The sequence below is a fragment of the Lissotriton helveticus genome, chromosome 7 (assembly GCF_964261635.1).
Source record: "Lissotriton helveticus chromosome 7, aLisHel1.1, whole genome shotgun sequence".
NCBI classification, from domain to species: Eukaryota; Metazoa; Chordata; class Amphibia; order Caudata; family Salamandridae; genus Lissotriton; species Lissotriton helveticus.
The window spans coordinates 46,679,448-46,693,192 of record NC_136068.1 but is presented as its reverse complement, the minus strand read 5'-3'; the positions used below and the strand labels follow the sequence as shown (position 1 = coordinate 46,693,192).

Below are 13,745 nucleotides of genomic sequence, written 5' to 3'. Positions count from 1 at the left end.
GTATTCCTGGAAATGGGGAGCAATCGGGTACTGTTTGTCATTATTTGTGATTGCTCGCATGTGCTCAAGTATGCGTAGCTTAACTGGTTTGATGGTGCTCCCAATGTACACTCATTTGCATGGGCATATCAAAGCATAAACACAAAATTCAGATTTACAACTTAAATGTTTTGAAATAACAAACTGTTTTTGATTACATGAAAGTTTTATCTGTTTGCAATTGCTGCTTGATTTACATGCTTTGCACGAAAAGCATTTGAAGAAACCTTGGATGGATGTTTTCTTTTTTTCACTTGGTAAGCTGCTTTTACATAATATGTCCTTTAGAGCAGGACATCTTCTGAAGGTAATACTGGGATACTCATCAATACATTTCTTTAGAGTGATAGCTGTACCCAACACATGCCAAAACGTACTCAAACATTTTCTGACTTCCTTCGCCTGGTTGTTAAATGTGGTGATAAATCTTATGGGCTCACTTTCCTCAACCAATTCCTTATTAGTCAGTAGATCGTCCCTGTTGATTTTATTCACTTTTGTATATGCTGCTTTTATTGTTTTGTGCGAGTATCCCCGCTCTTTAAATCTTTCCTGCATTACTTCAACTTCCTTTAGGAAAGTTGAGTTCGAGCTACAATTTCTTTTATCTCTTAACAGTTCCCCGTACGGGATACAACTAGTGGCACTGAGGATACTGTTGCCTGCAGTGACTTTTCTGAATAATTCACTCTCCAATTGGTCATCTTTCACTCGTACCACTATATCAAGAAACTCAATACATTCCTTACTCATGGTACTAGTAAATGAGAGATTCAGATTATTATTGTTAAGTTCTTTCACAAAGTTTTCAGCTTTGTGAAAGAACTTAATAATAATCTGAATTATTCAGAAAAGTCACCGCAGGCAACAGTATCCTCAGTGCCACTAGTCGTCACCCAAAAAACGTGATTAACAGTATCCCATACGGGGAACTTGATTAACAGTATCCCGTACGGGGAACTTGATTAACAGTATCCCGTACGGGGAACTTGATTAACAGTATCCCGTACCGGGAACTGTTAAGAGCTAAAAGAAATTGTAGCTCGAACTCAACTTTCCTAAAGGAAGTTGAAGTAATGCAGGAAAGATTTAAAGAGCGGGGATACTCGCACAGAACAATAAAAGCAGCATATACAAAAGTGAATAAAATCAACAGGGACGATCTACTGACTAATAAGGAATTGGTTGAGGAAAGTGAGCCCATAAGATTTATCACCACATTTAACAACCAGGCGAAGGAAGTCAGAAAATGTTTGAGTACGTTTTGGCATGTGTTGGGTACAGCTATCACTCTAAAGAAATGTATTGATGAGTATCCCAGTATTACCTTCAGAAGATGTCCTGCTCTAAAGGACATATTATGTAAAAGCAGCTTACCAAGTGAAAAAAAGAAAACATCCATCCAAGGTTTCTTCAAATGCTTTTCGTGCAAAGCATGTAAATCAAGCAGCAATTGCAAACAGATAAAACTTTCATGTAATCAAAAACAGTTTGTTATTTCAAAACATTTAAGTTGTAAATCTGAATTTTGTGTTTATGCTTTGATATGCCCATGCAAATGAGTGTACATTGGGAGCACCATCAAACCAGTTAAGCTACGCATACTTGAGCACATGCGAGCAATCACAAATAATGACAAACAGTACCCGATTGCTCCCCATTTCCAGGAATACCATAAGGGAAATGCGAATGTATTACAATACTGTGCCCTTGACCTGATCCCCGAATCTCAAAGAGGGGGAAATAGAGAACAAGAACTGCGTAGACTTGAATCAAAATTAATCATAAAGTACGAAACCATGCAGCCAGGAGGGATTAACAAAGATGAAGAATTAGCAGTCCACCTAGGCTGATAACTGTACTGTGAATAAGATGTAAAATTTCTTGAATAGAATCATTGTGTCGCCGTGTTGCTTCTAAAAATCTGTTATTACATGTTTTTAATAGGTATTGTAACCTTTTTATTGACACGCACATTTATTCACTTGTAGGAGATGGACCAGTTTGCCCTGCATGAGGAATTCTCGAGCTGTATAAAGGAACATTGAAGGAAATCATTGGTTTCAGCCCACTTGGGCAGAATTGTACAAAAAGCAGCATTTAATCTGCTTTATAGACACATTGGCTAAAAGAATATTAAGGCAATATTTCTTGTTTGCCCACTTGGGCGCGATGAATGGAGGACACAGTCTTTAAATAGACTGTCCATGTATATATGCGGTAAAACTTGAGATTTTGATACTAGTGCAAATCTCTAATTTAAAAGAAACTTTAGAATTTTAGCAAGAATTTATTGTGGAAAATCTAATTTGTTTATCATATATGAAGTCTTGTGTTTACAACCCAATGTTAAAATGCTGATGCAACAACTGTTATATACTGTTCCAATATGGCGCTTATGAAATGTTTGATTGGGAAGACTTTACTCCGTAGTCCTATTTTTACTTTTGTGCACTATATCACGAAACATGCCGTAATGACAGCTGACCCGTGACCAAGGAACCGGCTGGTTCCGAAACGCGTCGGGCGTTGTTTTGCCACTGCTTTATGAATAAACTAGCAGCCCGTCCCGACCTTGTCCGGGAGCAATCAGGCTTCCCGGACCCCCGCCCGCCCCGACATTGTGCAGCAGCAGCCCGGCCCCCAGCCCGCCCCGACATTGTCAAGTAGCCGGGGCCCCCGCCTGCCCCGTCCCGTCCCCTGCCCGACCCGTCCCCCGCCTGCCCCGACATTGTCAAGCAGCCTGGGCCCCCGCCCGCCCCGTCCCGTCCCCCGCCCCCCGCCTGCCCGGAGCCTTACCTCAGCCGCCGCTCCTCTCCCGCGCTCCTCATTTCACCGCTCCTCCGCTCCTCGCCGCTTACCGCTCCTCCCGCCTGTCCGCCGGTCCTCACCGCCATTCCGCCGTTCGTCACCGCTCCTCCTCCGCGCCATGTCCGCCGCTCCTCCTCGCGTTCCTGGATGCCGCTCCTCCCCGCGCTCCTGATGTTAGCACGCAGGTCGTGGCCGGCGCTACTTCGAAGGGACTACTTTTTTATGTTAATTTTTTAAATAACGCATATTTTTATACTTTATATAGCCTATGTCCATCTGCACACCCTGACAATTACAATGATGTATCGGGTGTGTGGATTGGCACTGTGGTTCCCGAGTTTACCCGCCTCAAAGGTGCAAAGTTTTTCCTTTATAATAGTAGTATAGATATAGATTTTATACAATAAAGACGCATTCATTCAACACCTCCTGTGCTGTGTTGAGGCCGGGTGTGGTAGACGGTCAGGTTCTGTGCTATGTGATGGTGGGCCAGGATCCAGAGGGTAAAGTTGTCAGGCTGCACACTGCATCCCAACAAAGTCTGGCTGGTTGTATCCTCCCTCTAACTACCTCCTTATGTGCACACGCCATGCATTACATCTTTTTACCACGAGAGGGCGCACGAGTTCTGCAGACGGAGCTCACATCTACATCTTTCAATGTGGTTGTCTTCCAGGTTTGTCTCCTTGCTGTTCCTGTGTTACAAAGCACTTCACTTCACCCTCTTGTGTGGGAGTATAAAGTGCCGTGCCGTCCTGTACGTCTACACCATGGATTAAAACATTCCTCTGCGTTCCTCAGTCACCAGTGTGCTAAAGCATTATTTCTTGTTCTTCTACCTCTGGTATTTTAAAGCACTGTCCGAAGGCAGGGCCAAGGCAGGGCCGGGGGTACGACTCCTTGAGAGACTGGGCGCCCGGAGAGCTGCAGCACCCCAAACTCGCTCAAGATGAGTCCGGAGGCGCTGTCTGCTGTGAGGGGTTGTGTATGTGCAGGGGGCGCAACACAACGGCACCCCCCAGCAGCCCCGACCTCTCATGATGTTCCTGGAATTCAGTTGGCATCATGCCCCTGATGACACCTGACCTGCCCTCTGCGGGCCCCAGACTCCGAGATTGCAAGGGCAGACACAAGAACAGAAGGGAGATGGGGCTCAGATGAGCACTGTTTGCTTTGTTTTGCTTGGCCTGGACTGGAACATTGGCGCATGCATCACACACAATGGGTTTATTTTGCAGGTAGATTCAGTGCATTCAAATGTCTCTTTCTGATGATGGATTACGAACAAACTGGGTTCATTTAGCAGCAGATGTTTTCACTCCCTCTTCTGCTGCTGAAAGCCCGATTCACCCGTCCAGCGCCCGCTCTCTCCCCTCCGCCCGCCCTGGAAAGCAGAGACAAAACCAAACTTGGGCGAACAGCAGGCCGTTAAGTGCTTGGCTTGCCTGGGACCGGGTACGGAGCCGCAAACCTGCCAACAGTCCGTGACCAAAAAGACTTTGGATATTTCCAGTTTTAAACCCACTAATTCGCAGAAAAGAAACCACATAACTTGTAACCCAAGATGAACTTACTGGAAATCGGCCTATACGACATGAAGCCCTAATCAATAACCATGTCCGCCCGGTCCGCTGCTCCTCACCGGCCGCTCGTCACCGCTCCTCCCCCGCGCCATGTCCTGACGTGAGCACGCAGGTCGCGGCCGGCGCTACTTCTCAGGGACTATTTTTTTTTTATGTAATTTTTTTTAAATATAACCTATTTTTTTACTTTATATAGCCTATGTCCATCTGCACACCCTGAGGATTACAAAGATGTATCGGGTGTGTGGATTGGCGCTGTGGTTCCCGAGTTTACCCACCTCAAAGCCTCAAAGTTCTTCCTTTATAATACTAGTATAGATAAATCGCTTCATCAAAATTGGGGCTCGGCGTTTTCCTTTAACGCTTTGAAGGAGACTGTGCTGTTTGATTGGAAGGCTCGCAACCTGGCCGGAAGCCCGCCGTCGCAAGGAGGCAAAGTAAACTTCTGCGAAGAGATTTGGTAATATATATATATATATATATATATATATATATATATATATACTAGCAGCCTGTCCCGACGTTGTCCGGGAGCAATTAGGCTTCAGGGCCCCCGCCCGCCCCGACGTTGTCTGTGGGTCTCCCGGAGCCTTTCTCCATATATTGCAGTATTATACCTCTATGTTTACTTTGTATGCTTTTGTAGCAACCCGTCCCGACGTTGTCCGGGAGCAATTAGGCTTCAGGGCCCACGCCCGCCCCGACGTTGTCCGTGGGTCCCCCGGAGCCTTCCTTCATATAATGCAATATTATACCTCTATGTTTACTTTGTACACTTTTGTAACCTGCACACGTAACTTTTTCCTCCTGTAATGCACCGTTTGGCTCACTTTTTTAATGCTCCGTTTGCTTCCTTTTGCTACCTGCACACGTCACTTTTTCCTCCTATACCTTTATGTTTACTCTCTACGCTTTTCTAACTTGCACACGTAACTTTTTCCTCCTGTAATGCACCGTTTGGCTCACTTTTGTAATGCTCCGTTTGCTTCCTCTTGCTCACGATGTACGCTTTTGTAACCTGCACACGTAACTTTTTCCTCCAGTAATGCACCGTTTGGCTCACTTTTGTAATGCTCCGTTTGCTTCCGCTTGCTCACGATTTTCCTTTTTGCCTCATTTTTCTGCCGCTCACCGCTCCTAAATAAATAAATAAATAACCCACCTCATCCGTCGCTCACTGCTCCTCCCTGCCTGTCCGCCGCTCCTCACCGCCTGTCCGCCGCTCCTCACCGCCTGTCCGCCGCTCCTCACTGCTCCTCCCCGCGCCATGTCCGCCGGTCCTCCTCGCGCTCCTGGACGCCGCTCTTCCCCGCGCTCCTCACGTCGGGCACGCACGTCTCGGCCGGCGCTTCTTCCAAGGGACTACTTTTTTTTTCGGTACATTTTTTAAATAACGTATATTTATTACGTTTATATAGCCTATGTCCATCTGCACACCCTGACGATTACAACAATGTATCGGGTGTGTGGATTGGTGCTGTGGTTCCCGAGTTTACCCGCCTCAAAGGTTCAAAGTTCTTCCTTTATAATAGTAGTATAGATATATATATATATATACTAGCAGCCCGTCCCGACCTTGTCCGGGAGCAATCAGGCTTCAGGGTCCCCGCCCGTCCCGACGTTGTCCATGGGTCCCCCGGATCCTTCCTTCATATATTGCAGTAATATATCTCTGTTTCCTTTGTACGCTTTTGTAACCTGCACACGTCACTTTTTCCTTATGTAATGCACCGTTTGGTAGCTCTTGTATTTTGTTGGCTCACGATTCTCACTTTTGTAATGCACTCAGTTTTGTAATGCACGGTTTGCTACCTCTTTTGCTTCATTTAATGCTCACCGCTCCTCCCCGCCTGTATTTCACCTACACTCACCGCTCCTCCCCGCCACTTTTTCCTCATGTAATGCACCGTTTGTTAAATCTTGTATGTTGTTGGCTCACGATTCTCACTTTTGTAATGCACTCACTTTTGCCGTTTGCTACCTCTTTTGCTTCATTTAATGCTCACCACTCCTCCCCGCCTGTATTTCACCTACGCTCACCGCTCCTCCCCGCCTGTATTTCACCTACGCTCACCGCTCCTCCCCGCCTGTAGCTTTTATATTTCACCTACCTCATCTGCCGAAGGACAGATATTGATTGTGAGACTATAGACAGTCCAGGGCCCTGGCTAAATGTTGATTATATTTTTTGGGTGTGATGAATAGAGGCACAGCTTGTTGAGCCAAGCAGTAATCCAATCAGTTCTTGAGGATGTGAGACAAAAAAGTAACACATTTATTAAACCATAGTTCTTCTTTTAAATGTGAATATTTTACAATATGGCATGATGGTACGACTTTTATAATGATAACATTGTGCCGATCTGTTGATAATGTAATACAAACTACAGTCTGAACTACAGTCTAAAGAATGCCTTTCATAAGCTGCTTTATTTAACTCTCCTTGAGGCACAATTTACCAAATCTCTGCTCCAGAAATAGATTATTCTTGCTAAAATATTTTTACATTTATTTCAACAACTTACCTGCAATTCTTTTATCTGCTGCAGTCAAGCTGGTATCTGCTTGCAGTATGGTTTCAGCTTCCCCATTCTTAATAGCCAGAAATTCTTCTAGGGCAAATTGAGCCTGTGGACAAAACCAAACATGACAGTGTATGACTGCCTGCAGTTCAATCACCCTTGAATCTGAACTGCATAAGAAATAATAAGGGGACTGTACAGAGCAACTATGTAAACACACTGAGTGCACCACCAGTCATGGGTTATGAACCCTTTCAAAGGGTTCATAAAAATAAACGTTTTACAAGATGTTTTGGAGTCCAAAATCCTCAAATGTTTAAAAGATATGGCAAGTGCAAATGAACATATATTTATATACATTGTACCTTCATCTAGGAGCTTACTTTCCACACTGGGTCAGATTCATTGTATGCTGAACCAGTAAATTATCCCCCAAAAAACATTTCATATAAGTGGCATGCCTATTTTGCTACAATCACTGATAAAGTAATCTGCAGAAAAAGCACTGGATTAACTGAAACAAAGCAAATTATTTTCCCCCAGCTATCCACATGTTGCGGTGCCCATTCATTAGAGCAAACTGATACACTTTTCTAAGAAAAACAAGGCCTGGTGGAGGTGGAGCATCGCCACAAGTCAAGATGACAGCTCCCTGAATCGCTTTGATGCCCAATGATCAACTTGGATGAGTTTAGCACTCTCAACCGGACATACTCCGACACCGGGGACCTGCCTGAGAACACCACCAGCGGGTACTGAGAGCCACTAACCTACGTCAGCAGTGAGAATGGCGGCTGCAACAACAATGTACCTCCACCACCCTTGAATACTCCATGGTGCAGATGACCGAAGGCTGGGCTACAGCCTCTCAGCAGCTGGAGGAGGCAAAGACATGAAGGGAGGAAAAAAAAGACCAGTAAATCTGAAATGGAGTGTGTAAAACTGTGGGCCCTAGGTCAACATTCTAAAATAAAGGATGACACTGCTAGTATGGGTACTCAACTGGCCATGAGCATATGCGCCCGGACCCTTTTATTAGCAGGGTCAATTCAGTGGTGATGACTGTGATAAATAGATTGGGGAGGGTGTAGGGACAGCCCCTAAGGACAGACTGCTTCATGATGTGTCTGGCAGTACACTACTTCCTCCCAAAATTCAAAACAAAGGACAATGTGTTCAACCTGTGAAAACAAAACAAAGTGGATACCACTTAGTATATCAGTCTCCATAGTCAAACGTTAGGATGCCGCAGGACATCTCACGCTTGTTTATAGTTTAACCTGAAGGACTCAAGACTTGATCACTGGTTCAAAGAATACTGGGCCCGTCTGGCAGCATACTGGAAGAACTCATGTCCATAGTCTGGAGTTGGTCCTCAGGATGATTTGTGGATGATGCTAACAGTTCTAATCAGGGTGCATCAGGAGTGCTGGCGGAGTCCATCGCAATGCGTACTGTGGTGGTGTTTCTTGGCTCACTAATGATCATATTTTAGAGACTGGTAGATCATCCACAAACTGCCGAGGTCTCTGCTCTGAGCCCCCTCTAGGTCATGGCAACAAGCGGTGGAGCAGTGTCAAGTCCATCTCTCATCTGTGGAGGCCCCTTGTATGGGTGGCCACAGGACTGAGTGTGGTCTGTGCGGGGGCTGTGTATTAGCTGTGTCTGGGCTGTTGCAAGACCGTAGAGAATCCACTGCCTAGTATCTCATGCAACCGCAGGGGTAGGTACTTCCTGATCCGGTTGGTAATAGCACGCTTTGACCATGATGTAGATGGAGTGAGCAGATCGCCGCTAGTCTGGACAACGCCTGACACAGATGATGGGCTTGTGTGTGGAAAGTGACTCGGGGGGAGAAGGTACAAAGCAACAGATCAGCAGAGCGGCAAGGCAGCTATATAAGCAGTACCGCATGGCTGAAGCCTTTAGAATTTGGAGTGAACAGAGGATTGCCAGTTAATATATATATATATATATTATTTTTACTTTATTTATCAGTTTCCACAAAACGTTAAGTCCTATATTGATGGATACAAAGACATATTACAGTAGTACAGTATTGTATATGCAGTCTAGTTACTTAAGCAAGATATTACATTTAAACAACATCAGATACCCAAAGAAGCATCCTGATCTCCATCAGTCATTGACATCGCTGCAGTGTAGGTTACCCCTTACCAGCCTGGTTTATTCCTGCTTATGCGTCCTGGTCTTCCCTGTGTAGGTGAGCTGTCCGACAGACTGTGAAGTAGTGTGTGAAGTGAAGTAGTGTGGCTCACTGGTTAGAGGCGGCAGACCCGAGAGCAGAGGACAGCCCGGGACCAGGGTTCGATTCCCGGCGCGGCAGGTTTCTGGACCAGGGTCAGCGGACTCGATAATTCTCTCGCCTCGGTGCCCACTCTGATCAGCGATCACACTCGGCAACTCTGGGCATTAGCTTGCCTCATCTTCACTAACGGCCCCACCAGACCGCCGGGGATGCCTGGTCTCACCCTGGAGATACCCATTAAGGGACCATCTCTCAGGGAAGCCAGGAAGGGTTTCGCAGCGGTCGAAGCGCCTTGGGACCCTACGGGTAAGTAGTGCGCTATATAAATGCCTATACATTTACATTTACTGTGTCTCCATGCATTATGTAGTCAAATAGTATACATTTCCCGTACTTTAACCCACCCCTGTCGGTGGTATACCCTGGTCTTGTGGAGAGGCTGAATTGTCCTGCTGGGCAGCTAAATACACTCTAAAGGGACCCCATATTATTTAGGTCTGGAGGCGGGAGGGGGAGGTCTTGTTCGCTTATAGAACATGAGGCTAGACTAGTCATCCAGCCTTTGACTGAGGGCGAGGCTGTCCCACCCCAGCGTATGGCTATTTCTCTCTTGGCCAATAACAGTCCGATGGCGACGAACCTCCTGATCTTGGGTGGGACTTGAGCGACATAACCAAGGAGTGCTATTTCTGGTAGGGGCGCTATTGGGACCGGCACCATTCTGCTTATTGTGGTATGCACTTGCTTCCAAAATGTGTGTAACCTTGCGCACGTCCACGCCATATGGGCAAAGTCTGCATTCTGGGCCTTGCATTTGGGTCAATGGTGAGGTCTGGACGGATCTATTCTATGTGTTCTGGATGGGGTTATATATGTTCTGCGTAGAAATTTAAAATGTATTAATCTATGACGGCTGTTTAGAGAAAAATTACAGGTAGCCGAACAACAGAAGGACCATTGCTCATCAGTGATTGGGTTGCCCAAGTCTTGTTACCATGCGGTGTTGTCAACAGGAATAATAGTGGCACATGCTTTATAAAGTTTGGATATCAGGTGTATGCCACGTTCGCTTTCTATTACCATAGTAAGTGGTGCAAATGACGGAGGTTCGAAGTGGAAGTCCGGGGCTATGGGCCTTAGTGCAGAGCGTATTCTGGTGAGAACAAATTTGTCCATGAATGTGGCTTCAGGGAATTGGGATACATTGCCAGCGTCAAAAATGTGGCCCCCTGGGAACAGATCACCCATTTTCGCTATATTAAATTTAGTACATGTACGCCGCACAAGCCGTTCACCTGTGATTGGAAGCAGTCTGGCATTCGGGAGAGGTAATGCAGAGGAGTAAAGAATTGGTGTGCAAGTAAGACGTTTCAGTTTGTCCCATGCCCAACTGGTCGTCGAAACTGTTTGGATGTCTTTGGGGTCTCTGGGGAAACCGGTAGATAAGATCACTGCAGTGTGTCTGGACGAACTAGATCTGACTCTGGGCGTAAATAGGGAATTCTTGCATCTGGATGATACCACGCCTGCGCTTAGCTGCATTGGGCAACCAGGTAATATAGTCGCATATCTGGGACACCGTAACCCCTCTGTCATACGGTAATGTCAGAATTTGCCACTTAACACGAGCCTCTCCGTTTCCCCATACCAGACGTATTAGATGAGTGCGCAGCGTAAAAAAAAACCTATTAGGCAAGGGGATCGGAATATTATGAAATAAATAAAAAAATTTAGGCAGGACTACCATTTTCACGAGGGCAACTCTACCTGCCATCGATAATGGAAGCTTTAACCACCTGTCTATCTGTTGCTCCAGTGTGGAAACAGCCTGTCCATAATTTCGGTGAATTATTTGCTCAGTGTCTAAGTGTATATGGATGCCTAAATATTTAACCAAATCTGTACACCATTCTAGTGGGAGCTCCAGATCCCATCGGGCCGTAACCGCCGTGAGTGGAAAAATTACTGACTTGTTCCAGTTTATACCCAGTCCTGAGTATGAACCAAATCTAAAAATTTCTCTCAACAATGGGTCCAGGTTTACCCGTGGGTCACGAACATACAGTATTGTTTCGTCTGCGTATAGAGACACCAACAAGGGGCCAGTGTTGAATTGTAGCCTTCTCTGCAGGTGTTTCTCCTGAAGGTGTCGCATCAACGGGTCCATTGCTAAAATAAATAATAGCGGGGGAGAGGACATCCCTTTCTCGTACCTCGGGATAGGGTGAAAGGAGTAGACAATGTGCCGTTCAGTCTCAGCCTAGCCGTGGGTTGGCTGTATAATAATGCTGTTGTAGCTATGAATCCTGACGGCATTCCCATACTTTGCATGATGGATATGACGAAGGGCCATTTGACAGAGTCGAATGCCTTCTCAGTGTCTAATAGAATTGTGACAGCCGGGACATCTGGACTTATTCTGTGTAATGTGTTGCTTGCCCAGAGAGTCCACGCTGTTCACAGTGGCCGATAAAGGGCCTTTGGAACGCGGGACTAGGCACGACCAATTTCCCTTCAGGCGCCATATTGGGCGTACCGCAGGTTCAGCGGGCTAGTGTTCAGGGTGATTAGGCCCAGCACTACAAAATGCCCCTCCCACCTCGGCCGCGTAGCGGACGAGCGCAGCGGGCACGACGATGGTGCGCCGGAGGTGCGCCAGAGGTAAGCCCGTCTGCGCTCGTCCGCGCTAGGCAGAGCTCAGAGCTCGGCACTACGGTAGGGCATCATCAGGTCCCACTCGTATATTCTAGAGACGCTCTGTTGCACATGAGACAAAAGGTAGCAATCACCTGCGTACACTCTATGTCAGGGGATAGTCCTTCCAACCAGTGCCTCTACTGCCCCTACAAGCTAGAGTTGAATGAGCCTTGTCAAGCTATTTCCATCTTAGTACGTATGGCCCTAGTTAATTGTAGATCGCTACCAAAACATGCTGTAGAAATCTACCAAATCTTAGAAGACCTCCAGCTGGAAATCCTCTTCCTGACAGAAACATGGTTAGGACCTGACTCAGACCCAGACATTATTAAGTCCCTTCCACCGGTCTTTCTTATCCAGCATGTAGACCGATCAAAAGGGAAGGGAGAGGGAATCGCCATAATCTATAGGGACCATCTTTCCTGCCGTCATCAAGGCAGCCCCCTCTCTGATTGTGAAAATGTTCTATTTATGATTCAAGTCTCCTCATGTAAATCTCTCTCGGGACTTCTTATCTATCGCACGCCGGGCCAAACAGCACAATTCTGTAGCTCACTTCTGGAACACTCAGGCATAATGGCTGCCACCCACTCTAACTTTATGATCTTAGGAGATCTTAATATCCACTTCGATAAGGGCGAAGACAAACTAGCCTCTGATCTACTATTAGATCTTGAAACCCACCAGCTTAGGCTGGAAAGTCGGTATCCCACCCACAGGCTGGGTCACCTCTTGGACCCTATTTTTTCCAACATCCCTGATCTTACAATCCCAGGTCCCACCCGATACCTTGGTCAGACCACTTCCTAGTATTGTTGAACTGGAGGCTCTCCACCATCTCTCGCCCCAAACCTCCACTTAGCAGACCTGATTGGACCCGAAAAAATGGAAGTACAACTTGGAGCTCTCCCCTCCACAATTAGACTCAGATCCCGCAATAGCTGATTCTGAGTTCTCAAAGTGGATTGGAGAGACACTGGATAGAACTCTGCCGAAAAAATCTACCTGCAAACCTCGAGGCAAAATCACCTCGCCCTGGTTCACCAAGGAAGTACGCCTCCTAAAAAAGCTTTGTAAAAAAACTGAAAGAGAGTGGAGAAAAAACTTCGACTCTAACAAGAAGCTAGAATACAAACATATGATCCTTAAATATAAAAAGGCCCTTAAAGTTGCACAGTCCACTTTTTTTGAAGAAAAAATTAGGCTATCTGCCAATTCATCGAGGGAGACTTTTCAATTTGCAAAAAAACTCTTAAAAAAACCCTGATCCTCCCTCCCGTGTGGAACCTTCGGTCAGCCGGTGTAACGAATTAGCTGAATTTTTTTACTCCAAAATTAAAAAGATTCTCAACTCCCTCCCCCCGTATACACCCGACAAATCTATCCCTCATAACTCGCCCGGATTGGTATCCCAGGCCCCGGAGCCCCAGCTGACTCGGTTTGCTCCCACGACAGTAGATACGTTATCCTCAGTACTACAATCAATCAAAAGTAGATCTCCACTGCACCCTGCACCTTTTAACATTCTAAAATCAGTTTTCCCAACCATCCTGCCCCACATGGCGAATCTGATTAATACCTCGCTCTCTCATTGTATCGTTCCGCCGAGCTGAAAAAAGGCAATCATCAAAGCCCTGATTAAGAAACCATACTTGGATCCCCTGGAGCTAAATAATTTTAGGCCGATCTCCCTACTGCCAGGCATCAGTAAGGTCGCGGAAAGATATGTCAATCGGCAACTTTCCGACTACCTCGAAGTCAATGGCCTTCTTAAACCCTCACAGACGGGCTTTAGGCCAGGCCAGAGCACGGAGACCGCGATGT

The 13,745-nt window shown here is 46.2% G+C and overlaps 1 protein-coding gene across 2 annotated transcripts in view; it reads right to left on the bottom strand.

The window, feature by feature from the left end:
- The window catches only part of LOC144767992 (guanylate-binding protein 3-like), a 189,427-nt gene that overhangs the window by 37,021 nt on the left and 138,661 nt on the right, over nt 1-13,745 (bottom strand). The window contains exons 9-10 of one of the 2 annotated variants that reach the window (XR_013598409.1): nt 6,502-7,061; nt 5,337-6,434 (exon numbers count right to left, since the gene is read on the bottom strand). Coding sequence is in view for 1 of the 2 variants with exons in the window: in XM_078651382.1 (XP_078507508.1) it covers nt 6,959-7,061 (103 nt within the window). In the remaining variant the exon portion in view is untranslated. Of the gene's footprint in view, nt 1-5,336; nt 6,435-6,501; nt 7,062-13,745 lie in introns of those variants that run through there. The other variant, XM_078651382.1, reaches the window with a different exon arrangement.